Source organism: Meles meles, chromosome 5 (genome assembly GCF_922984935.1).
Source record: "Meles meles chromosome 5, mMelMel3.1 paternal haplotype, whole genome shotgun sequence".
Taxonomy (NCBI): Eukaryota; Metazoa; Chordata; class Mammalia; order Carnivora; family Mustelidae; genus Meles; species Meles meles.
In genome coordinates this window covers 75,356,231-75,384,087 of record NC_060070.1, presented here as the reverse complement: position 1 = coordinate 75,384,087, position 27,857 = coordinate 75,356,231, and the positions used below count along the sequence as shown (strand labels likewise).

General features: G+C 41.4%; 1 protein-coding gene across 2 annotated transcripts in view; it reads left to right on the top strand.

The window, feature by feature from the left end:
• The first annotated feature begins 6,076 nt into the window (after nucleotides 1–6,076).
• RSPO3 (R-spondin 3) overlaps nucleotides 6,077–27,857 on the top strand; it is a 92,606-nt gene continuing 70,825 nt past the window's right edge. For both annotated transcript variants that reach the window (XM_046005603.1, XM_046005604.1), the window contains exon 1: nucleotides 6,077–6,675. In XM_046005603.1, the coding sequence (XP_045861559.1) occupies nucleotides 6,579–6,675 (97 nt within the window). In that variant the 5' untranslated portion in view covers nucleotides 6,077–6,578. The remainder of the gene's footprint in view (nucleotides 6,676–27,857) is intronic.

Below are 27,857 nucleotides of genomic sequence, written 5' to 3'. Positions count from 1 at the left end.
CCCCCACCTTTGTTTCTCTTTCCTCTTCCCACAACATACCACATATCCTTTATCACACAGCATTTATTTCATGTAAGTGTCAGTGGTTTCTGTGCCTGCCTCCCTCACTGAGGGTATTTTGCTTAAGGGCAAGGCCCTAGTCTTCATGGTTTTGTATCTCTAGAAGTTAGCATGGTACTTGCCACATGGTCAGTGAATGTCGAAGGAAGAGTAATCAACTGACCAAAAGTGGCACTATGTAGTTGTGACTACATCAGTAGTAACAAATATAAACCATAAATGATAGGTAGTTATATGGATGGAGCAAAGCATGTTGTTTTTTAATATAGATGCTTTAAAGAAAAATTTCCTAAATATAAAAAGCCTGTTGTTGAGCATGCCCATAACACCTCTCCATGTCATTTTATTTCTGTCATAAACTATAACACTGCTTTTCACCAGAATACCAACACAAATGATAAAGTCATCTCTTCAATATTCTTGTCTTAAGGACCAAAAATATTCTGCTTCTTTGTCTAGCCTGGAGTCAACCACAGCAGGCAGCATCAACAAACATTTGTGGGATGAATGCACAACCAACTTACCTTAGCCACTACCCTTTACTATGTCCTTTCCAATAAGGTACCCTTACTTACCTATGGATTGCTCAAGACTGGTTTTAGATTTAACAGGAAAAAAATAAATAAATAAATAAAAGTGACTTAGTCAAAACAGCCTTACAAGCAATGTCATTCATCTTTTACTGATGCTGTGTCCTGGCCTTACTCCTTCCTTTTCCTGTTTCTCACCTTATTTCTAACGCCTGGGTATAATTTTGAACATGAACTTTGCTCATTGCCATTCTGATTCTAGTTACTCATTCTGGTTTAGTGCATGACCTTAATCTGATGACTGTTGTATGCCATCTTCCTTACTTGAAAAGCATTCCTGGCTTGTAACCCTCCAGCCTCCCCTGATCGTCCAACTCAGTTTTATTCACAGTGCATTCTCTGGAAAGGCCAGAGAAACATGGCCTAAATCGCTGGCTTTAAATCAGACAACCCGGTTTCAAGCCCCAGCTCTGATATTTATGTGTCACTTAAAGACCCAGCAAGAAGTCCTGGAAGGTACTTGTATAAAAGGACAACTTCTGATTGTTGTCAGCTCCGGCTCTAACAGGAGATGCTGAGGAACCCAAGGACTGGGAATAGTAGGAAACCATTTCTGTTCCTAGGCCTAAAGAGGCAGGGCGAGTAGTTGCTGTTATTGAAAACTGGTTTAGAGCTAGAGCCAGGGAATAGGGCCACTTGTCAAAGCTACAGTCACCCTGAGGGATACATCAATCTCCAGAATGATGCCAAAGCAGGGAGGGAGCAGAATCTCTCTTCCTTGCATGCTCCCACTGCCGTCCCCATTGACTGAACCTAACCAGAAAGCAGAGGACAAAATCTCTGATGACTGGTCCATAGAAGTCAACATCCTAGGGTCAGGGAGGACAGAGAAAACAGATGTTGGGGTAATATAAAATAACAAGAATAGTTTCTATATAAGTTTAGGTTAAGTGACTTTACCTTGCTGGCTTGTCTCCTCTATGAAACAAGTGTATTGAGGCTCTATTGAGATAACATATGCAAAAACAACTATAAAAAATGCTCATTAAAACTATCCCTCACCTAGCGTTGCACACCCCATCTTCCAGTACTTTTATATCTTTGACAGTAACCCCTCAACCTAAAGCTGAGGCCTGGATATAAACCCTCACCCAAAGATATGGATAGAAAAAAGAATGGAATAACACAAAACAAAAGGGAAAGTCCTATTCAATGAAATGCCTGTTCCTTCCTCACCTAGAATTCCTGAAAACAGGAAACGAGACTGAGTGGGATCTGTAGGAGGTTCAAAAGTCTTTTTCCCGATCCACTCTAGGCGTCTGCCCACAATCTGAGGTTTAAAATCTGTTCTTCCTTGTCCCAAAGTCTAGAGACATCTAGAGAGATTAAACCAGCTCTGGACATACTGTACTAGGCCAGAGTCATCTAGGATTTTAATGGATTAGGCATTTCCAGAAAATCAACAAGTTTGTGAGAAGATTTCTAAATCTGGGCCAATTTAATTCAATTAATCACAATCCTGTAAGTGAAAGCTAGCTGTGTTGTCACAGAACTAGAAATAGCATTGACATTTGCAATTACAAGTCTGCCTTTCTTTCTTGGATATGTTGCCATTATTTTCAGAGCTAAAAGGCACTTTGGAGATCATTTAGTTGAATTGTCTCATTTTTCAGATGAAGGAATCTGAAACACAATTGTAAATACAGAACAAGAACTTCACCTTGATCCCTAGAGAGCTAGTCAATCTTCTTACCACAACACATAGCCTCTTTATACTAAAGCTCTATAATCAAAAATTTCTGAGGTGTTAAATTCTTTACATTAAATACTAGCAGATATTCAGTTTTAAATGAGCCCAGAAATTAGCTTATTTGTGAAAAAAGAAGTTTTTAAAAATAGGCACACCAGACAGTGCTCACCACAATTTTCTAAGTGTCCCATAACTTCATCTGGGAGGAAGAACATTCCTTCTTGTTGACAGAAAGTAATCCATCATGGGTCTTGACTCTCATTTTCTTAATGCTCTATAACCATTTTATCATTTTTTCAATTGCTATAATAATTCTATCTCCTATATTTCTCACTCTAAAAATAGTAGCTGTCTTTCATCTGCTAATTTCAATGGCTTTTAAATACTGCTGTCTGCTCTATATTTCAAGGATGACTTCTAGCTGCGTCAGTTACACAGACCCAGCCAGAAATACCCTGTTTGACTTACTCAGATGCCTCCACATCTGAGTAACTAGAGAGTTGAGCATTTTCAGGATCTGCATGTTAGCTCTGTGGTATAATGACTGATGTCAGCCTGAACTTTGCCAAAGATCTCTCATCACTGCTAGTTATATCCCATTCCAAACGACTGGGCTTGCTCTCTCTTTCTGGAGCACACCCCCTTTCACATATTTGAGTATGGATTCAACAATATGACAATCATTTTCTTGCCTTAAAGTGCCACTCCTGCAATGGACAAAAATAACTTGTTACTGTTGTCACTGCTTGGTGGGGGAGGTGGTAAAGGGGAGATGAGAAGTTGTAGTAACTAGTCTGGATGTGTTTAAGCCCCTATCTTTATCTAAAACTATTCTATTCTCCTGGCCCAACTTTCTTAAGTTCCTGGTTATTCAAACTCCCTGGGATTTTCACGTTTTCTGGAGAAAAACAACAAGCAAATGTTGACTTCTATGCTGAGCCTATGGTTTTTAACTTGCTTTAGGCTTGGGCCCTGTAATCCTCTGGCAGCCACAGGCTTCTATAAGTGTTTTATTGATTAAAAATTTAAAAAGGTACTATTTTGCACAAAAGTAGGCCACGGCATGCTTTTCTTAAGCTGCTAGAACAGTTGAGGGGATGGACAATTCAGCCAAGCAAGTAAACACACACTTAATAGTATGGTTACATGGATCAGGAAAAAGTTATTCTAAAGCATAGCGTCAAGAGAGAAAGAATACACTCTTCATTTGTATAATGTTTTCCTTATGTTTCCTCAGAACTGTGCTTATTCCTTGACAAGCTTTTCCTGCATACTGCATCTAGTACTTTTTTCCTGGGATGGCTCAAGAGCTGCAGCTTCTGGCTCTGCTTGTTTATTTATTTACACTGTCATTTCTAGTCTCATCCAAACTAACGTATGTCTGCACAATACAGAGTGAAAAGTAAATGTCTTTCTTCATGTTTATTTCCCTGAAGTTGTTCACTAAATTGCTTTTTTTTACATCCCTTTTGCAATCTCATCCCATCCGGCTCAAGTATCCTGGATTAGAAAGGCAGTCTCTGGAGTCCTTTTCAAAGGGAGCCTCCCACAGCCTTTAAATCCCCCACATTTTATGGTGCAGATATTCAGGATCTAAGGTATTAAGTAAGAAGGAAAGCAAAGCTGACTGGGACAGACACAGAAAAATAGAGTAGCTTCTTTTTTGGATAATCATTATTGGAATTGTCCTGTTATCTGAAATTTTTCTGGTTCAAAGTGATAAACTCAGTCATTTGCAACTGGACATTATGCAATAGATAAAGACGGGGAGTGTGTTTGTGTGTGTGTGCGCGTGTGCACGCGTGTCTGTGCCTGCAATGTACAGAAAATACCATTCTACCACAGAGAAATAATTGCAAATGAAAATTATTAAAAATAAGCCAAAAATCATATCCTTGATGGGATTGTTGTCTTTCCCATAATATAAACTCTAAAGAAAACTACTCCTACCTTCAAAATTCCAACGCAGGTATGCAAAGTAATTAATAATATTTAATTAAGGAATTAACATGGAAAGGCCAGGTTCTCAGATTCCAATTTTTAGCACTTTAACAAGAACGTGCATTCATGTTCCTTTCCTTTTGCTTCCAGGCCATTTCATCTCCTCAGTCCTCTCTTCTGGGCTGTATAATCACACCATTGAAGACTTAGAGAAATACATTCTGAAGCATCGCAAGCTTGCAAAATGGGATGGGTAGGAACGGTGGCCTTCTTATCCCCTTTATTAATAAACACATAAATAGCAGGCAATCCAGTTTAGGGATTATAAATGGAGGAGAAAGAGAGAAATACAAATCTTACTTGCTTTCCAGCAGGGCTTTGGCTATCTTCTAAACCTAAATTATTTGAGCATAAGAATTAGCAAGGTGTTTATGAATCAGGGACTTTTTCAAAGTGACTTCTCAGGGGCTGTGTAAAACTGTAATGCTACAAAGTATGGTCCTTCGGATATTGTTAAATACAGCTACCTAATAGATCATATTAAAATCACTTCGGGGCTTGTGACTTTCAAATAATACTTTTTCAGTAATGTCTGGAAGCTCATCGACTTCTGCTACTGGAGAAAAGCGGTGGGAAGCCTACCATTGACTAATAACAGCCAGAGTGTACACCGCTCAGAAATGCCGGCCCTCCGTTCTCCCATCCCTGGGTGGACCAGAGGCCTTTATTTCCCACTGCCATGGGGCCCTTACCTGCGCTGGGAACAGAGGAAGTAGTGGACCTTCCCCATCTCCCCTAAGACTGGAAAAAATCTTTCCGAATATCATTCTCTGCTCCCTAGACGAGAAACGAAATTGCACAACAGATCTTTTCAGGACTGGGAGACAGCGGGTAAGAGGGAACGCGCGCTGAGCGAGGGCAGTCAGACTAAGGAGAGCACTGCCTGAGGAGAGAAGGAATCTTCCAGAGCCGCAGGAAAGGCTCAGTTTGGACGAAAGCCGCAGCACAACTGAATTTCCAAAGGGACAGTCCTGAACGCACACACGGCTGGGTCCTTCCCACTCGGGGCAGGTAACCGGCCCGCGAAGTGACCGTCAGCGCCCACTGAGCTCCTCCGGATCAGTCGCCCGGGAACCAACTGCAGCTACCTTTATTGAAAGGAAGAAAGCAAAGGAGTGGGTGCTCAAGAAAACCGGAAAGAAGCCTGCAGACAGAAACCCTCCCGCGATCTGCCTAGGTGGCGAGGGGCGAGCTGCCCTGGGGCCAGTCGTGGCGCGCCGGTGCTGAGGGTGAAGGCGCGAGGTAGCAGGGGCGCTCCGCCGGCAGAGCCTGGTGCGCCCAGGCTGAGGCTGTGGAGACCAGCCGGGCTCAGAAGTGGGGGGCGGGCGTCTCGCGCCCGCAGGACCTTCGGCCTCAACACTCCTGGCACTAGGACGCCCACCTCTCCCCGTGAAAGCTGCCTTTTGAGGGGCTCTTCTCGCCACGCTCTGCCTCCCCCACTCCCCCTGCTCGCGTTCTCCGCCTTCTTTGCAGTGTCCAGAGATGCTCCGTCGCAGACCCGGGACCCCTTAGGCGCCTCTTCCCGTCCCTCTGCCAAATCGCAACGCCTGTACTTTTCCAGCTCCCTCTTTCCCTCTTGAAATTGAAAGTTATTGAGGTCGCTCAGGGTTGTTGCTCCAGCAGTTTCCTTCCCCGCCCCCGAGCTCCCCCCGCCCCCCGCAGCCATCCCCCCCCTTCCCCCTCCCTCGTCCCGTCCTTCCCTCCCTCCCTCCCTCCACCACTGGAGCGGCTCCTACTCGCGAACAGCAGAAGCAGCTCGGGGTCTCTCCGCCAACCCCTTGGCCATGGCCGCGGTGCCGACGGCGCCCGCTCCCCTACGATCCCCGGGGCCCCGCCGTTGTCGCCGAAGCCGCCGCAACCTCTGAGCCCCAAGGGCCGCCGCCGCCAGTACCCGCCCGCCCGGATCCCGCCCGCCGCCGCCCCTCACCATGCTACCTGCGGCCGCCCCGGCGAGGCCGCTCGCTGCTCGTGGAACCCTCGCTCGCGGTGTTGACAGCCACCCCTGCGGAACCGCCGCGGTTGAGGGCTCGGACAATTTGAAAATACAGTAGTTGGTTTCCCTGCACCCGACCCGCTCCGTTTGCCATCCCAGCACGCCTATCGGATCTGAGTGGAGAAGTTGTCCGCTGCTTGGGGTCTCCCTCTCTATACGCCTAACACTTCCCTACATTTCTAGAACATTTAATATAATTAACAAAAGAAAAGGAGAAAAGGAAAGAAAACATTACTGGGTTACTATGCACTTGCGACTGATTTCTTGGTTTTTTATCATTTTGAACTTTATGGAATACATCGGCAGCCAAAACGCCTCCAGGGGAAGGCGCCAGCGAAGAAGTAAGTGCAGGGTTTTTTCTACACGTTTGCTCCCTCCCGCCGCGTTCACCTGTAGGGTCTCTCTGCCTGTCCTGCGTCGGCTCCCAGCGTCAGCGGTCCTCCCTCCCTGCACCCCACGCCCCCGAGATCCACCGCGTCTTTCACGCCTTCCTCGCGCGCCCTTCTCTTCCTCCGCATCCTCGCGGGTGCCAAAGCGGGCGGACCGGGCGTTAACGTGGCTCCCGCCCTCTCGTTACTTAAGGTTCGAGGAAGAGTTCGGGAAGAGCTAGACTAGCTCTAGCTGTTTGTGCTTTCCTTCCATGACTGGGACGGGAGGCTGGAGCCCCTGGCATCCTAGACACCCGGCCCGCGAGATGTCCCGGACCGCTGAGGAAGAGCCGAGGGGAGGAGCGGCCGCGGCGCCGGTTCACCTCGCGCGGCTGCCTCGCTCAGGAAGACCTCGCTCGGGTTGCGAACTGCCCGCGGGCCAGCCGGGGAGCCAGCGAGCGAGCGCGCGCCTGCGCGGCGGCTACTCACAACCACGCACGGATGGAGCAGGAGGGCACGCGGGGCGCTCAGGGTTCGCGTGTTTACGCGCTTGCAGAGACGCTCGCGATCCCACTGCGGGGAGGGTCTAACGACCGCCGAACCGGCCTCTGGGAGCCGGAGATGCCCAGTTTCCAGTTACGATCTTGCCTGTCACGCGTGAGCGCTTGCACCTTCTCAGGCTCTTTCAAGAGTCTCCTGGGACAGACACAGAGTGAGGGTGGGGTTCCCCGTAAGCACTCAGGCTCGCCTCCTCACTGTTTCGTATCTCCTGTTAACTTGGAAGGCTGGCTTGCGAAGCCGTCTTGAAAACAGTGCCCTAGCTGGGATTAAACGGGTGGGTACCCCAGGGCACCCTCAACCCCGGGTTGGTCTATCTGAAAGGTGGCGTCTTCTAGAGATTCAGAGACAGAGTCGAGAATGGCACCTCTCCCTGCTCGGGGGGAGCCTGGCGCGCTGGCGTCTGTGCCCCCGTGGGCAGTCCGTTCGCCAGTAGCAGGGCTGGGGGCGACCCTGGTTCCGGCGCGGGGGGCGCTGGTGGGGTCAGGAAGGGAGAACTCTTCCCGGAGTTCGCGGGGCGCAGAGAATGAGGCTACTGCCGTAGCCCCCCGGACCTCCGCCGCGGGGGACCCAGTGACGCTTGGCGGCAACGGGTCCCGCGCATGGACCCAGTCTCGGAGCGCCGCCGGGCGAAGCCCCTAGGGGCGGGCGCGGGTGCAGCTGCGGGGACACAGCCTAGGCTTGAGTGAGATGGAGATTTAGTAATCGCTTCTCCGCCGCTGTTTGTCTCTGCCCTGTCCCTGGACTTGAGGGTCCCCTGAAAGCTCTCTTTGTGCCACTAGCCTCAGGCAGACAAAGTCTGGTTCACCTGAAAACTGCCTTTAAAAAACGTAGCTGGGTCCAAGCGCCAGGGGCTCCGGCTGGGTCTCACCACCCCTGGGACCGCGTAGTAGGGGGCAGGAGGGCCCAAGCTAAACATGTCAGGGCATCCGATTTATTATTCTTGGCTTCTGAATGGTTTGTGTTCTTCGTAACTCCTCCATCCACCCTTTCACTCAAGGCGAGAGGCCGCCTCACCGAAGGGGCGGCCTGGGGCTTGAGCCTTGCCCTTGCGCCCTGGTGGTCCCCGCCTCCTCACCTCGCGGGCCCGCGGACACTTCATCTCAGGTCGGTGGGGAGAAGGATGCCGGGTCCAAGGGCAGTCTCCTGCTTTGCATTGCTCTGACACACTACTTCCTTCACCCTACTGAGGACCCCAGGGCCAGGAGCTACACAATTCCGGGGAGGGGGGCAGGGTCCTGAGCAACAGTGTAGGGGTGCCTCCGATTGTAGTTGGGGGCCTCTGTTTTTGAAGGAAGACACGAGAAAGAAACCTGGTCATCCATTCGTTTCCATCAGCCCCAGCTGCCCGGTGATTCTGCCCCGAGGCTGCGGGGACCAGCGGGATGGCCCACCTCTAGGTTCATACTCCAGAGAAATCGCCGTCAAAAGGCGAACTGCTTTTCCACCTGTCTCAAGGCCAAGACAGAGGCGCCCTCTGATTGTGTAGTGGGGGTGAGGGAGGGAGTGCGTGGCACTAGGTTGAAATTCCAATTATTCTGTGGGAGTGGGGCTGGGAGAGAGCTCCCGTAGCAAGGGATGGATGCTCCTTGCTGCTTCGCCCTTGAGTAGCCTTTGCGGCTGGGTTTGCTGGTACAATTCTGGGAGAGGGGCGACCCCTTGCGTCCTTCGAGGAGACAGACCAGGCTCTTGGCAGGTGCAGTTTGGTTTTTGGAGAATGGGAAGGAGAGATCTTTGTTAAATGTCTAGAAACTCAAGGCCAAATTGCATGTGCGCATACTTGTTTTTTGGAAATTTCTGAAAGAAACGTATAAGAACTTTGTCCTCCAGTGTGGTCTAGGAAAAAAAATTAATGAAAGGTAAAGTAGTAGTCAAAGGTATTTCAGAAAATAGTTGTCTTTACTTTTTCCTAAAAGAGACAACTAAAGTGAACATTTAAAAGTAACTCCCTTTGGCCTGTAGTTTAATAGCTTCACTTTCCTAAACTTCTAAAATACAAGAGGTAGAAAATTAAGGTGTAAGAACTGTTTTTTCAAAAAAAATTTTAAGTAGTCTCTTGAATGTTTTAGTAGAAACGTTTCTTGCAAAAAAAAAAAAGGTAATTTGTTTGTGGTGTTCAGTATTGTCAAGTCTAAGGAATCATGGCTAATCCTCAGATGTAGCAAAAGCCACATTACTATTGTCCTGTTTTCCTGAAACAACTGCTATACCATTTGTCCATACTTTGTGAAAACTAGTGATCTTAGAAAAACATTTTAAACATAAATTTTGCACCTTAAAAATTATGTGTGGAGTTATGGGTGAGCAAATGCGCAATAACTTTTTACCTATTCGGATTCGAATATAGCTCCTAGAAATGACTAACTTGAACTTATTTAAGATAAAAATGAAATGCAACCCTTATTCAAAATTCCCCAATCAGCAATGTTTTCAGAAATAAAGTTTGGCTTTAAGTACAGCGTTGAATCAAGAACCCCCAATCCAGTTTTTAACTCACTTCCAGGTCAGTCTTTGCAACTTAGTACAGTCAGGTTCTGAATTCCAGGCTATCTGCTAATAAAAGTAAATGTCATACTTGCCATAATGATAATAACCACAGTACCTTACCATTGCACTGAATTTCCCTTGAGTTATACCCTCAGACCCCTAAATAGTAACTTAAAGAGTGGGTATTTATCCCATTTTACAGAGGAAGAATCCGAATAACAGAGGCTAAGTAACTTAATCAAAGCCATACAAGCTAGTAGGTAGAACTTGTCTCCTGCTGCTTACACTACCTGCTGATCCGTCAGAGAGAAGATGGTGGAAATGTTAAGTAATAAGTCTGATGGCCTCCAGACCATCATTTATCCACTTTGTTTGAAGAATAAGCTGTTCTGGTTGACTGGAAATTTTTGAAGTGATATTTATATTATTATACATTAGTGACCAATGTCAAAGAATTAAATATCTGGTAATAACAGCAATAATGAATAGTAATAGTACAGCTTGCTAAATATAATAATATTATTCAATTATTCTGAAGACATTGTAGGATCATATTATTCCAGAAGATTATTGTTAGAAACATCAGATGTCTTTGTAGTCCTTTTTATCTGATGCCATCTATTAATTGGGTTTTAATTACCTGGGTTCTAGATACACGCAAGTTTTAAAAAGCCATTGTGTGTGCATTGCAATTACAAAGCTGTCATTGCACAATCTGTGAAACTTCTAAAAATCCTTCATAAAAATGTCTGAAATAAAGGAGTAAGAAAATAAGGGAAATAATTTTAATGGTAATAAAATAAAACCATCCTGTTGGAATATATTGTCATTGCTCATGACATTGTTCCAGACATTGAGCCATTCTTTGAGATTCTGATACACTCTTGGTAATTGTACTGCCAGTTATGGTAAATATCAAGTTAACTATAGGATAAAAAAAATCTTTCATTCTCCTACGCATTTTGTAATATTTAATTTTGAATGGAAGTATGGTTTGGAAATTGGCTACAATGCATTTTCTCACCTGTCTACTTCAGTTACCAGTGTACTTTGTTTTTAAAAGAAACATTAATAGAAGATATGAGTAAAATTTGCTGGAAAAAGAATATTCTGCAACATATCATGTGATGTTTGTACGAATCACATATCATGTGATGTTTGTATGAGATTTACACTCTTAGGCAGTAATGACAATATCTAAATACAAACAAAAGACATTTATTTTTGTAAATTCTAATATATTCACTATTACACCTCAGAGTTATTTTTTTAACATATCCTGTTGTTATACTATTTTAATTCTTTATTACTTCAATAGAAGGATTTTACTTAGAACATTAAGGATGATGATTTTTAAATATTGTCTTTTTAATCCTAAATTACTCTATGTAAAGTAACTGAGAATAGAAGAATGTGTGTGAAACTGACTTAATGTCATCATTTCATTGTTCCTATGAACATGAAAAATGAATAGTATTTCAACTTATAGGTAGATAGCTTTTGATAAAATCATTTCTCCATTAAATATTTACCCAGAATTTAATATTCCACAAATTAGGTCCCCAGAAAGCAATGAATAGAAATTACAACATGTAGTTAGATTTGATTTTCAAGTTATGGGGAAACCATACATACCACCATACTACAAAACAAATTTATTAGTCGCTGGATCATTTTAAAATATTTAAATAGGACAGAGATCTCCAGATTACTATTAAATATCTAAAAAATATTTTCCAATTACATGGTTAATCTTTTTTTTTTAATGCAGTTCTTTTAAAGGCTATGTAATGTTGGTGGTATATCATGTATGATTGTCAGAATCCTAAATAGAGTTAAGACCAAATGATCCCTCTGCAATTTTAAGAATGAAGTATCAAAAAATAAGACTATTCTACATATAGTGATTTCTTAAATCATCTTTCCCCGCTTTATCTAAATGTTTCATTCTCGATGTTGTCCTAACCCTTTTTCCTACTTCCCCGCTATCCACTCATCCCACCCCCCAAAAATCCTTTTCCAAGTAGTGAATTCTTGAAATGCCATCAGAGTGGGTATTATATTTCATGAAATGTAAGAAGCAACTTTGGTTACCATTAGGAAAACATCATTCAGTTCGGAGAGCATGGTAAGGATCATGCAAGACAGTGTGTTGAAATTACATGTTTTACTTGGTTAGAACTATTTCTTCTCTGAGCAGTGCATGGTACATTGGCATGCTTTTGAGAATGAGCATTTGAGAAGTGTTGCATCATAAATTATATAGGTTTCTTTTTTACCTTCCTTTTGATTTTGAGGAAAAATGTGGGTTATTTTCTTAATTGTGAATGTTTTCTTCAGGTTTAAAATGATTGGATTATCTTAAATTTACCATCTGTTGGACAACCTAGTAAGTTTGAAATGCTTTGCAGTTACACCTTAACAAAATATGTAAAGCATAAAATACACATCTGCAAAAATTTACTGACCATTTTTTTCTATTTAATCCTGTCCACCAGATCTTTCCATTTAGGAGTATCACTAGCATTCTGCTTAAAGTACTTATCCAGCAATACTGAAAAGAATGGAATGTTCCATTCTCAAGGATTGTGGGGGTGCTGAGGATGCTTACTGTCTAAATGCCATTGAGTGCTATAAAATCCCATTTTCTGCTCCAGAGAATTTTCAACAAGATGAAATTTTAAGCAAATTACCTATATTTTTTCACATTTGAAAAGTTTGAATAATTTCAAAACTTCATTTTAAAAAATATGGTTACAGGTGCCTCTTATTTGATAAAAGCTTTTCTGCCTATTTGTAATCTTGGCAAGGGACCTAGTTACCATCTGCTGCCACTAAAATTCTTCTGGAAGTTTTATAGAGAAAACTCAATGGTACTAAAGAATATGATTGCCCAATTAAATATATATTTAATAGCTTTTAACTGTTGTCATGCCTTGTGCAAGAATCTAATCCAGTCTTCAAAACACTACCTTATTTTAGGGTTCCATCTGACCTTTAAGAATTTGATGAGTAGCAAGCATCAAAAGTTCATGGTAGAGACTGAGACTTAAGATGCCATTGAGGGAGAATCCCCAGTATCTGTTGGGAAAAAGTAGATTGAGAAGTAGAAGACCTGGATTCTAGATCCGGCACAGCTGCTCATATTTAAATAATCTAGGCAAGTCCCTTTACCACACTGGCTGCAATTCCTCATCTGCGAAATGAGGCAGTTGGTCAAAAATTTATATCTAAGTGATTCCTGTCTCTTCAACTTACCATCTTTTGATCTGAGAACATAAGTCACGACTATGACTTAAATAGTCATAGTTAAACAGTTCTTCTAAACTTAGTTTTCTTTTTCAACCAAGTTTAGTGGATGAAGATTGAGAATGCAAGCAAATATAAATATTCCTTTATTATAAGGAAATATATGTAAAGATTAATTAATAAGAGCTTTATCAAAGTAGAGATGGAATTAATTATATTTCTCATTTTTCACAATATCTAGTGCCCCAAAACCATAGCCATTGCATCAGTGAGCATACTCAGTCTTTAGCAGGTGCATCTTGTCCTTGGGCTTGGAGTCTCAGGAAGCTGGTTTGGAATCCAGCTAGAGAGATCTGCAAAACTCCACACACACACCTGACAGGCTGTCAGAAGTGGCTTGTACTAGGGTGGAAGCAGCAACTGCTTCCTGATGACCTGATGGGATTTCATAGCACTCAATGGCATTTAGACAGTAAGCATGACCTGATGACCCAGGTTTAAGATAATAAGGCCCTGTGTGATAATAACAGAGACTGATTGAGCAAGGGAGTATACAGAGCAAGTCATTTGTGTGGATTTAAGTATTTATATGGATTTAAGTATTTATAGGATCAAGTGTCTAGGTCTTGGCAGCTAATTGGATATGAAGGGAAAAGAGACGGAGACATATTTGGCACCAGACTTTGTGGTGTAAGGACTCAGATCTAGGTGAATGGAAAAGCAATGGAGATAAAAATATGGGAAGTTAAGGGAAGCAGACTTGGTAGAAACTTATTTTTCTTTTGAGCTATCTTTACTTTGAGGGCCAGCATCTAGTAACTCACAATCAAAATCTCATAGTATCAGGGCTGAAGATAAGTATTTGGGAGTCATATAAGGGGGATAGTTGAATGCATGAGATAAAATCTAGTGGTGCCATATTTATTATTATTAAAAGTGTTTGCATAGCTGACATTGAGACTCTTACTGGTAGTATCAAAATAAGATTAATTACATTAAGTTACTTTGTCTATTTTAAAGAGTCTAATGTACCATTCTCAACTGAAGCCTCTCATTTTTATAGTACTCTTTGTATTATATAAGAGACTGGTCCCTAATCATTCCATTTGGACCTAGCATCTACTCATAACAGTGGCATTCTCCTTTCAAGCAGATTTCACTACAAAGTGTGCTCTCTTACAATGAGAGGTTCTGAGGATGGGATGGCACTTGAAGGAATCCAGTCCATCTGTACAGTGTATATATTCTGTACAGTGTATATACTGTACAGAGGTAATCCATATTACCTCTGCAACATCCCCACTGAGTAATTATCCAGCCCTAGTAACAGCTAGGCCCCACCTCCTTTTTCTCCTCCAATTCAATTTTGGCCTTCTGCATCAGAAGCAGGTAATATTTTCTAGTGTGCTTATTCTTCTAGTTGTCTTCTGAGCACTTTGCATTGGCATGGGATTAGATTCAGTTACCTTAAAACATCTTTATAGAATGAATACACAATAATCCAGTATGCTATATTCACTCCTAAAATCTGGCCTCAGAAAACTAGCTGGTAAGCATATTTATAATTATACCCCAATACAAAGCACATTCCTGAGAGTAAGTGGTAAAGCAGCCCCCATTTTATAACCACATAATACAAACCACCACCACACAATATAAAATAACAGAATTTGTGAGATGCTTATTTTAGAACACTGTTTTTTTAACATATGCTTGATAAGTTGGTAAGAAAAAAAAGAACCTAGTTTCTTATCATTATGTTCTTTTTTCTATACAAAGGGACCTCACAGGTATGAGAGTAATCATGACAAAGTAATAGTAATCATGACAAAGGGTATCATAAAAGCAAAGGCAGTAGCGGTCACATTGCACTGATAAGAAAGAGACAAAAAGGGGCGCCTGGGTGGCTCAGTGGGTTGAGGACTCTGCCTTCTGCTCAGGTCATGATCTCAGGGTCCTGGGATCGAGCCCTGCGTCGGGCTCTCTGCTTAGCGGGGAGCCTGCTTTCCTTCCTCTCTCTCTCTGCCTGCCTCTCCGCCGCTTGTGATCTCTGTCAAATAAATAAAATCTTAAAAACAAAAAAAAAAAAAAAAGAAGAAGAAAGAGACAAAAATTTTATGCCAAAGTGTGTGCAAGTGCCTCTGGGCAAACTGTAGTTTCATGGTTCTCAGAGCCACTGTTATATTCATATATATGTTATTTTACTACTCATTTATATTTATTTGTCAAAGTGAGTGTTGAGATACTGGTTACTGTTTAAATAGCTGCCATGTTTTAAATCACCTGTGAGGGCTAGAGCCTGTACTTGATGTTTTCGCAAAAGTTTATCTCATCTAGTCCTCACATTTACCCTGTAAGGATGGTGTCAATAGCCCCATAGTAGTCACCTGAGATCCCTCAACAAAGATGTGGTGGACCTGGGATTTCAGCCCAGGTTTGGCTCCAAAGCCTGTGTCCTTCCCTGATTTCTTCACATCTCCTCAACTATTGGGATTAGTACTTAGGGCAGTCGTAGGTTCATTTTCTCAAACCCCACTTCACCTTTTCTTTCCCTTACTCTCTCTTTGCTCATTCATTCTTCCTCCTCATTTAACAAACCACAGGTGTTTCCCAAACATTTACTACAGAGGTTGCTTCTGGTATTCTACTACATTCTCCCATTTCTCTTTCTTTTTTTCCTACCCCTTTGCTCTCTTTCCTTAAACTTACCCTATTGATGGTTTTTAAACATAAGAAGTTGCTGATTTTCTTCCTTAGAAGCAATAGAATATCACATTTTATATGAAATACTGCAAGACTATTCTTCTCATCTGCCCTGTGCATATCCAAGAGAAGATTAACTTAGGCATGAGGATGTGGCAAAGTCTATAATTTCACAGTTAAATATCAAAATCCTTCTATGTAATTTACAACCACAATAGATATTTCACTGGCTAGTTTTTGTTTTCCAGAAAAGTCATCTTTATGGTGCTTCATAAAATCTGCTATTTATATTACTTTTACCATGAGTATTAAAAGTAAACTCCACTCCAAATTCTTTCTTTATGGGCCTTGGTACAGTGATTTTCAACCCTGATTTCAAATCAGAATCACCTGGGGGATCTTTAAAACAAAAAAATAAGCACACACACACAAAACAACCAAAAAAATAAACACACACACGCACACACACACACACACACACACACACACACACCAACAACAACAACCAAAAAGACAGACTCCACCCTTGACCAAAGGAAACAATCCCTGGGGGTATGGCCCGGACATTTGTGTTTTCATAGGCAGTCCTGACGATTTTGCACCCAAGACTGAGAACTACTATTGGACCCTTAATTCAAGAATAACTATTACAGCTGGGCAACTGTTAAAAACAATGCCAGTTTCATGGGGGTTAGAAAAACAAAATGGACTTGTGTGGGGTGTGGTAAGAGATGAGATATAACATCATCTGAGCAGATAGTAGTTTAAAATATAAAGTAGTCCGATAGCCTCGTATTGTTTATCGGTAGAGTATTGTTAAACTTGTGGCACTGACCAGTGCAGACAAGATTGTCTGATAGGGAATGGTCTCAGCCAGAGAGTCTAAGAAAAGAGAGCAAAGTGCACACAGTAAGACATGATACTGAGTTTAACAGACACTGACTTCCTAGGACAAGAACATTGCGACTGGGCAAGGTGCAACCAGAGATGAGTGTGCTTGCTGCTGAACCCTCCCGCGGCTGAGTGAGGCACTAAATGGATAAAAGATGGGGTATCAGCCATACCAAATTTTTTTTTTCAAAGCTACTTCATGATAAACAACTGTTCTCAGGTTTTACCAGATGATTGGTAATGTGCCCCAGAGTATTGTTTGTCTTCAGAAAACACGTAATGGTTAGAAAACTGCCTAACAAGAAATAAACATTGTTTTCTTTTATAGTTTCTACAATTCCTGACTAACTCCAGATTGACTACTGTTGATCAGTAAAACTACTATAAATAACGTAGTTTTAACTCCATCTCAATGGGTTAAGTTTTGTGGTACGTTGTTTATTTGTGAACTTACTGCTTTTACTCCTCTCCTAATGTGCTCTCCTTTGGGTGGTTATCTTCATCATGTCTCATTTATTATTCTTTCCTAGTCCATGAAGGATTTCCAAACCTTGTCATAAACCAGGGAAATCTCCATGTAAAGGCAAAGTGGAAGTCTGGGCTTCCTGTCAGACTTAATTCTGCTTGTTAAGGGGGCTCCTTGAGAGAATTCGGGTTCTAGTGAGTCACTAGGCCAAATCCCAATAACCACAATTGCCAAAAGTAATTAGACTGAGGAAAGCCAGGCTCCTGGGGAGGAGGGTCATCACAGCACACTTGAGCCACTGCCCCGTGGTCAGACCTAGTTACTTGTCCCTAAGGATTGGGAGCAATCATGAGTTATGGAGAGCAGGAAATCCACCAGAAAACAATGCTTTTCCACCAATTTTTTTCCTTCAATAGATTATTCACCCTAAGCAGTCAAAAGATCAAAATATGCCACTGATATACATGCACAGATCATGTCACCATCATCTTATCAACCACTTTGTCTGCCTGCAGGGAGGCAAATGCACACGTGCAAAATTCCTGCTGTCTCCACTTGCAAGTTCTGTCCTCCCTCCCTCAGTAGATAAAAAAGACCTAGGGAGTTTAGTCTACGCTTTGTAAAAGAGGTGTCTGATTAGGATGGGAAGGGAAGAGATCCCTGTAAACATCCTAAAGTCAGTTCAGATATAGTATTACTGAAGTAACATTTGGAAATAAGAAAATTGTAGTACATTTCCAGGACAAGGGTTCTAAAACCTCCAGAGCTCAGAAAGGGCCAAGATTGCACTTAGGATTTCTTATACTGAAAAGAATACCATTTAGAAACATGATGCTGTAAGTAGCTAAGGAGAAGTTATCAGTAAGTGGTGCTCTGATTTTAAACTTTGAATATGTTAGAAATTAGAAGATTGTTAAACCTTTTTATAGGAATATATCCATACAGCCCAAATGCATCTGTGCTTAATAACCTAAGTGAAAGTCTGCCTTTGAAACTACTGGCATTGCCTCAAACATCCAGGAAAGATACGCTGTCTACCTCATGTGATGGATCCCACTGTTCACTGCCCTTAAATGTGGTAGGTTCACATTCCTTTATAATTCAGAATAATTTCAGTATATTTCAATATTCCTATGACTTTGGGTCACTGGCTCTTTCTGTTTAAACATGTGGATGGGTGATATTGTTTATCTTAAGTCCACAGAGAGGCAGGCAGTCAGATTCTTTTTCTGGCCAGCCTTCTGGGGCAACTGGCAATCTCCAGGTAACATTTGGCTAACAAACCCTGACCTCCTGCGCTGTGCACACTGAAGAGTTACAATGACCGGCAGTCAATATGATATCACCAGTTTAGTGGCACTATATATTTGATTTTCTTTGGTCTTGAATTTGACCATGAGACAGACTAAGAAAAGATTTTATTTTTAAAAGACTTAGCAGCAAGACTGTAACATTTAGGGGTGCCTGGGTGGCTCCGTCAGTTAAGCGGTTAAGCGCCTGCAGCGCAGGTCAGGATTGGGATCAAGCCCCACGTGTCTTACGTGTCTCATTGCGCTCACTGCTCAGTGGGGAGCCCGCTTCTCCCTCTGCCCCTGCCCCCTGCTCATGCTCACTCTCTCTCAAATAAATAAGTAAAATCTTAAAAAAAAAAAAAAAAGACTGTAACCTATAATTTACTTGTGTCACTACTTTTTTTTATAGTTTTTTTTTTATTTCTTTTCAGCGTAACAGCATTCATTGTTTTTGCACCACACCCAGTGCTCCACGCAATACGTGCCCTCCCTATTACCCACCACCTGGTTCCCCCAACCTCCCACCCCCCGCCCCTTCAAAACCCTCAGGTTGTTTTTCAGAGTCCATAGTCTCTCATGGTTCATCTCCCCTTCTAATTTCCCTCAACTCCCTTCTCCTCTCCATCTCCCCATGTCCTCCATGTTATTTGTGTCACTACTTTTTGGTGGCATGTTGTTTCTTACAGGAAATACAAAAGATACAGACAAATGCTGCTTGGCCACAAACTATATGAGCGCATACTGAGCTGCTGAAGATTTGTTTCTAACAGAATTCAGTCTTGCTTTTCCAATTTATGACGTATTTGTTGATCTAAGTCCAAAAGGACCTTCATTACTGTTTGGTAACAAGAGAAAAAGCCCACAGGTGGCATCTTCAGCTCCTCTGCCCTCATTTACCCAGTCACCTCATGTCATCCTCAAGATAACTCTTAAGCCCCTTCTACAAAGAAAGGGCAATCTCTCTTTCCTATAGCACATTTCCAAGACATCCACCCAGCTTTCCAGTTCTGTTCAGAGCTTGATGCAGATCCAAGCTGTAAACATAAATCAGTGCGATTCCCTTGGAAGCCATTTACACTTGCAGGATCATGTCGATGCATACTTGACCCTAGTATCAATAATCAGTAGCATGTGCCATTCCACCCAGCATTGTGCTTCCAGGACCCAGCCCTGATTCATGTGTGTTTTCAGACTTGTGAGCATTATGTGTCCATACCTCAAAGTTTAATTTCTAATAGAGTAAAGGAGAGTTCTAGAAGAAGGAGCTCCCAGCCATTTCAGGTTACCACTGCCATTTTCAGCACCCATGTGGACCTCTCACTGACATTTCAGAAATTCATTAAAAACTGCCTCAGATTTTAATATATTGCCTATACTATAATGGAGAGCTTTTTTTTTTTAATTTATGTATTTATTTTTTCAGCGTAACAGTATTCATTGTTTTTGCACCACACCCAGTGCTCCATGCAATATGTGCCCTCCCTATTACCCACCACCTGGTTCCCCAACCTCCCACCCCCGCCCCTTCAAAACCCTCAGGTTGTTTTTCAGAGTCCATAGTCTCTTATGGTTCGCCTCCCCTTCCAATTTCCCTCAACATCCTTCTCCTCTCCATCTCCCAATGTCCTTATAATGGAAAGCTTTTAATCCCAGAAAGCTTTACTTAATAATTTTTAACCAAACCTCTTAACAGGCTGAGGGGCAAAAGTGCTACCGTTTGTCAGGTAAGAACATGTTTCAGATGATACTTGCCAAGATTTTCCAGTGCAGGATGTTTTCTCTACCCTTCCTAGCCCCAAATCACTTCCTCACATACTCTCCAAATTCCAAACCAGTATGAAGATGAGTTGAACAGTCTTAATTTTAGAATCTTCCAAAGAAAAAAATAAATACACGGACAGCTGAGTTAATTTATAAAACACTGCTGCATTTCTTCTGGCAGATTTCAGTTCTCTCTTATTTAAGTCTTGCGTGTTAACTCTTACTCAGCAGCTCATGGGAGCAACAAGTCATTTCTATCTATTAAGCACCTTGGGAGCCATTGAACAAAAGTTTGGTGTTTCTTCACACTTCTTGTACACATTTCTTTTCTCATACACAATTTATTTGTTGGGTCACTGAAACCTTTAAACCTGAAGCAAATGGAGAGTCATTTTTACAAGAAGAATAAACAAAAGTGGCTGTTGAGATACTTGACTTGAATTGGGCTACACACTGAAGTACCTCTTTGTTAATACACACCCTTCATATTCTAGCAAGTGGCTCCCTGAAATCCTAGGACTGCTTAAAATTATAGGACCAGGGACCAGGAATCTCCCTTCCCCCGTGCCAGTTCCCTGCTCCTGGGAGTATGCCAGCAAGTTTGCGAATTCATTCTGACAACTGTTCTGGTGTAAATATTTAGAGAAATCCTTTCCATTAGAAATTAAACAAAGTGTAAGTAGCTGTTCCTAAATGATAGATCTTATTAATGTTTGCAACAGCAGACTTATGCTATCTGATGTACAGATTCCAATATACTGGAAAAGACTAAGGGTAAAAGAATCAAGACGGGAATTACATATAACTATACCAAATGTGAACTACAAAATTTTATTTTAACTTATCGCTATAGAGACGTGGTTTCATTTGCACAGATATAAGGGAAATGAGTTAATTTAAGTTAAAAATAATAAAAATTTGCTACTGGCATTCTCATGGTTTAAAAAGATGGGGGATCAGTGATTACAGCTCTCTTTATCAACATGTTCAAAAGCAGTTCTTACCTATTTCTCCATGTTCCTTCCAAAATAAAGTAATACATCTGAGATCCTACCTTATATAGGCTCTCGTTTCTCTGTTATTATTTAAAGACTATTAAGAGGGATAACGGCTAGGCTCTAGTGCTTATGTCAATATCACTTGTTAGAATAGGTTGGTACCCTAGCCTCGGGGGGCCAGAGCTCTCCCATGTTCCACTCTGCCTCTTCCTGTTTGCATGGTATTTTCAGGTATTTATATGTACTAGGGGATAACACTGCTAAGTAACTCAAAGCATCAGAAGCGTCATTGACTGAATTTAAAATTAATTATACAGTATTAATGATTACTGTGATACTTGACTAGAAAAGTGTATATTCTTTTGACTAGTTATTATTTCTCCCTACCTTTGATGATTTAGAGCCTACACTAAAATCTAAAAAGGCTTGAATTTTAATTCTCTTCCTTTATTGGTGTCATTATCTCAGACTTCTCATTAGTATATGCGGTTTGCTTTCTTCATAGGAATAGGAATTTTTTTTTTACATAGGATTTTCCCCCCCTGTGGAAAAGCACTCTAGAAAAAAGATGCTATGTAAATAATGTTATTAAAATATCTACAATGAGATTTTACTTTTCCTTGTTTTGCTTCAAATGTGTAATGACAGTCATTCACTGCTGAGTCTTCACTTGAATCCCATTTGAATCCCAAATTTATCCACAATTTAGCAAAGAAAATAATAAAAAGAAATTTAAGGGAGAAGAAATGGAAACTTCATAAACTTAATTGCAGAAGAATAACATCTTCCTGATTGCCTTTTTTGGATCCAGATCTTCGGGAGTTGGGACTATAGTTCAAGAAATCCCATGTTAGGGGCAGATGGATTGATTTCTAATAACATTGCTGTATACTTTAGATAAACCACTTATTTCGTCTGTGATTCCATTGCTCCCACTATAAAATGAGAGTCCTAATCTTTTACTTATCCGAAAGCAAGAGAGACTGATCTCAGAATCCCCCCTACAGGAAAATCAAAGAGCTCTTCCTTTTCCTTCTTGTAGCATGCTGTACCCTTAGATAGTTGTCAGTCAGAACTTCAAGAATGTGGAGTTACGGCTTCAATTCAAAAGTGTGAGTTTTTCTTTATACTTTCATGGAGTTTTTTAGACCATATTTTTTTAAAGCCAGCAAGTGAAAACAAAATTCTTTGGGGAGAAAAATATGAGGAAAAAATGAAATTAAACTTGGTCCTAATTAAAACAGCATAAATTCATTCAGCAGTGATTTATTGAACATTTAGTATGTGCTAAGATTACATAAGTCAGCACAGCACACACCAAACCTGCCTTTGGGGCATGTCACAGTGTTTAAAGAAAGAACATGTGAACCTAGAATTAAACATTATTCGGCTGAAGATAAATCAGAGCTGTTAAATATTCTTTCTAAGTTGTATAACATTTCTTTTTAAGGCTTGTTTAAACAGATTTGGAAATTAATGAGATGGTTTACAAATGAGCCAATGCACACCCAGATTTTTCTCTGGAAAACAAGGATACCAGACAGCACGTGAGGATGAGGCAGGAAGGTGGAAGGAAGATCAACAGAAAACACTGGAATTTATTGGGCCTCCCAGTATTATCTTGTCTGAAAATTTATGACCAATGGATAAGAGTCATCGTTCAGCATGACGTCTGTGACAATCATAGGAAGTATGCTATGCGTACTATAAACGTAGTTGGCATTGTTAGGTAAAGCTTGTAATGGAATGACATAGTTTGGCTGAGCAAATTTCCCTTTTCAGCACATTGACTCATTTCTATAGTTGAACTTTCATGCTAGTTCACTAACTGGAATTACTTTTACCAAACAAATATTAAAATATTGTGTGTTTAAAAATAGTGCATTTTTGTCCATCTCACGGAGGCATTTTTTAAACCACTACATGGGACATAGCTTCCAGTCTGCTTGAAGCACCAATTTGGCAAACACATAACATGTGTTTTTGGATTTCTTATGTAAGTCTGTTGATGACCTTTCCTAACATCAACTGATAGCTTTAAAGAGGTCAGTTGCCCGAATTCAGAGCCTTGAAAATAGCACGTTCCAGTTCTTTTCTGTATGTTACTAACTTGTGAAAGCCAGGTGCTTTTATGTGTATTATCTCTTGTAAACCTCACAGCAACCTCACAATATATTCTATTTTATAAATGAAGAAACTGAGGCCCAAACCATTAAGCAACTGACCAAAGTGGAAGACAGCAATGGTATACATAAGAGTATACCCAGATCTGCTGACTCAAAGGACAGCTTTCTCATTAGCTCTGCTTTTCATCAAGAAGACAGTGCCGGAGGTTTAAATGAGGGGGAGTTCTCTCTGCAGCTGAGAGGGTACTACAAATGGCTCCTTAGACAAGAAATGAGGTTGAGAGAGAGTAAACTGAGCTAACTGACAGAAGTGGTTACTTGGGAAGAGCCGTGAGAAGCCTTTAAGCCGTTTTTAAAGCAGGGGCCTGATAGCCTGATAAAATCTTAACTATTGTTCCTAAAAGATCCCTCTAATTGCTAACTGGTAGCAGTAGTCTGGGTGGGAAGTGGAAAGATGTGAGCTCTCCGAACTAAGGATGTAGAATCCACAGGAGGAGTGGTTGGTGTTGAGGTGAGTGGGGCTTCTAGAATCTTAGCTTTGGCAATGGATTGATGCCATTTGTGTCAATAGAATGTATTAGAGAAAGAGCACGTGTGGATTAGGTGTGCAACATGTTTTAGTAGGAAGAAAGATTTGGTGAGTCGTGTATGCAGCATAATCCCCTCAAATTACTTAAGAAAGAAGAAAGAGTCCAGGGAAGTAGGTAGCTGACTGTAGTCATTTTGTAGTGGACCCGAGAGTAGAAACAACTCCCTTGGCCATTCTGTAACACCGAAGGCCACAGAGCAGATAGGTTCGTAGGATGGCCTTCCAGAGACGTGTTCTGTGGCTCTTCTGGCAGTCTGTTTCTTATTTGCTTAATTAATGGTCATTTCAAAGAGAATTTTCTGCTCACTGGATCAACACTTACTTCACAATCGCCTTATTTCCTTACTCCATGAGATCCAAATCCAAAAAGTTACTATAACCTGTTACCCTAGTCTAACATGACTCATGACAGGGCACAGTTTAAAACAACCAACCAGTTAGACATATTCTCATCAAATACACTTGTCCGTTTTCTCATCAAATGTATCCCTAGTCTGTTCTTGGGAATGATTAGGTTTCAATCTGGCCCTAGTTGGTCAAGTATCACTTACACCCACTGTTAACTATAACATATCACTATAATTTTGCAGTTTAGGAACATTGTCTCATTGAGTTTTTCAGTACCCCCCTGAAATGGGTGAGCAGGTTTTACCATTCTCGTTTTATAGATCAAGCTTAAAGATATTAAGTGATTTGTATAGTGTCACAAAGCTAGTAAATTTGAGCAGAACTCAATCTCAAATTTCTGAAAGGGGCATATTTGTTTTGTTTTACTACAGTCCATGGCCTTTCCTTTGTGACCATGATCCCCATTTATCTCCTGTGAAGTTCCTCCTATTAGTACAATTTCCTTGGTGTGTGACAATAAAAGCATGTAAATTAGGGGAAATCTCTATTATGGATTACAGTATTCCTACTGGCTGACAAGGGGAATTGGTGGATCATTAGGGTCCGTTCCTTTAAATATCCATGTGTGAGCCCATCCAGGGGAAAGCAGATGCTGAGGAAAAAGGCTGATAAGTCATTTTAAAGACTGAACAAAAATGCTGTCAAATCTAAAAATAAAATCTAAGCCCATGGCTCCCCTAATGGTCCTTATAAACTAAAAGAAACTAAAATAGAGACTTGTAGTGATACACATTTGTCCCTCATCTTCAGGGAACACCTTCCAAAACCCCCCAAGTGGATGCCTGAATCCAGGGATGGTACCAAACCCTATATGTACTGTTTTTTTCTACACATATCTACCTATGTTAAAGTTTGTAAATTAGGCACAGTAAGAAGTTAAACAGTAATAACTAATAATAAAATAGGACAATTATAATGACATACTGTAATAAAAGTGATGTAAATGTGCTCCCCCTCAAAATATTTTATTCTACTCTATGCCCCTGTCTTCTTCTTGTTATGATGTAAGATGACAAAATGCCTACATGATGAGATGAAGTGAGGCAAATAACATAAACATTAGGCTACAATAGACCTTCTAACAATATGTTAGGAGGATCGTCTGCTCCCAAAATATGGTTTCCACAGATAACTGAAACTGAAAAGCAAAACTTTGGATAAGGGAGAGGATTACAAAAACATTCTGTTAAATGATTTAAAAAAGATCATTCCTATTTTGCTATTTCACCATCTATAATTAGTATTTTTGTTAGATATAGAATAATGAGGGGCGCCTGGATGGCTCAGTGGGTTAAAGCCTCTGCCTTCGGCTCAGGTCATGATCTCAGCGTCCTGGGATTGAGCTCGGCATTAGGCTCTCTGCTCAGCAGGGAGCCTGCTTCCCTCTCTCTGCCTGCCTCTCTACCTACTTGTAATCTCCCTCTCTCTCTCTGTTAAATAAATAAATAAAGTATTAAAAAAAAAAAGAAATGAATTAGGTTTCTGAAATCAGCTCCCTAATAAAAATTGATCAGTACACTTTCTGGTGGTACAGATAAATCATATCGAACAAATAAATCCCTTTGTGTCCAAACCAGCATGCCTGTCAGGGGTCTGAAGCAAAATGAGCCATGTTGTGTCTCTTTTTGTAACAGAAGATTTTGGTTCTGTAGTCTCAATGTAGAGTGATTGTTTTTATTTAAGAATTTATTTGAGAAAGAGAGAGAGAGCATGAGAGGGGAGAGATCAGAGGGAGAAGCAGCCTCCCTGGTGATCAGGGAGCCCAATGTGGGACTCAATCCACGGGCTCCAGAATCATGACCTGAGCCAAAGGCAGTTTCAGTTGCTTAACCAACTGAGTCACCCAGGCATCCCTAGAGTGATTATTTATAATGGACCACAGGAAAATATGTTTTATCTAGTTAGGAAGGCAGAAAGCCAGAGGAATACTTGGCAGGTGTCTTTGCTCCTATGCTGGGCAGTTTTCCTGACTAACTTCACAGGTCCTGTCTCCCCAGTGACTGTGACCAGAATTGAACATCAGGGATCTCAACTCTGGAAAATGTAATTGGATATTGATGCCGTAAGAAACTAAGCTTAGCTCCAGCATTTGGCTCTCTGGCTTTGGAAAGCGCTCAGATTCCACACTTAAATTCATGCATGCTCAGGTGTGATGGCTGAAATGCTGGGTTAGAAGAATCCCCCCAACTTTGTTTTCTGAATTCCTATAATATATGAACATTCCCTAAAATTCCATCATCTTTCAAAACCATAATGTTTCCTTGTTATCTTCACAGTAAACTCCCTAGCCTGCTATTCATGCTCCTGATGTTTGGTCTTAACTTTTGCTCCCCTTTATTTCTGTCCATAAATTTTATGTTTTAGTGAAATCAAAAAACCTCTGAAGAGTGCCACCAAGGCTAGGTGATCATTCCTTGTGAAGGCACCAAATTTCCATAGGTCTCAGTTCTTGATTTTGGATGGGTTTATTTTTTATAAAACTAAGGGATTTAGGGGCGCCTGGGTGGCTCAGTGGGTTAAAGCCTCTGCCTTTCGCTCAGGTCATGATCCCAGGGTCCTGGAATCGAGCCCCGCATCGGGCTCTCTGCTTGGCAGGAAGCCTGCTTCCTCCTCTCTCTCTCTCTGCCTGCCTCTCTCCCTACTTATGATCTCTATCTGTCAAATAAATAAAATCTTAGGAAAAAAAAAAACTAAGGGATTTATTTGTTCGATATGATTTATTATGAACCCATCAATATGCATAGTCCTGGGCTATCTCTTTGGGATAAAAAGGGAGAAAAGACATTGGGGAGGGTATGTGCTATGGTGAGTGCTGTGAAGTGTGTAAACCTGGCCATTCACAGACCTGTACCCCTGGGAATAAAAATACATTATATGTTTATTAAAAAATAAGAAATAAATAAACAATTTTTTTTAAAGGGGGAGAAAAGACAAGTCCAGCCCTTAGGACCTCAATATAGTCATTTTTACCTGCTTTTTTCCCTCCTTCAGGCCCCTGCCCTTCTAGTTGGATATTTCTGAATCCTTGTATCTCAATCAGTTACATCATTTTGTTCCTGGTCTCCCCACTTAGAAACACAATCAACATTTGTTATTCCTTTGTTTACCCATTTATTAGTTATTTTTTCATTTGCCTCTTTAAAATTGATTGTCAAATCCTGTCAACCTTGCCCATTCTTCTTTGGAGATAACTTTAAAATCCATCCCCTCTTTTCACATTACTTCCATTAGTGCTGTTCTAATTCAGACAACAGCAGTGCCAGGCATCAAACATAACATAACATCCCATTAACTTTTAGTTTCCCCTCCCCAGAAATTCTTCTCTTTGTCATCAGAGTATTTGCTTAAAACCAAATTAAATCATGTTGCTGATTTGTCTATCAACAGTTCCTTCAAGTTCTATGAAAGATTAAATTCAAGCCCCCACCCAGTTTCCCCATATTTCTCGAAATCCAGCTCGAACGTCAGGATTCCCAAGTAGGTGGTTCCCGATGGTTGGTTGTCTCCTTTCTGCTGAGGCCTTGTCCATAATATTTACCACACTGGCTTTACTCTGTTTATGGTCTCTCACCATACTTCAGACTCTTAGGTTTTTTCCATCTTTCCATCCAAAGCACCAAGCACTAT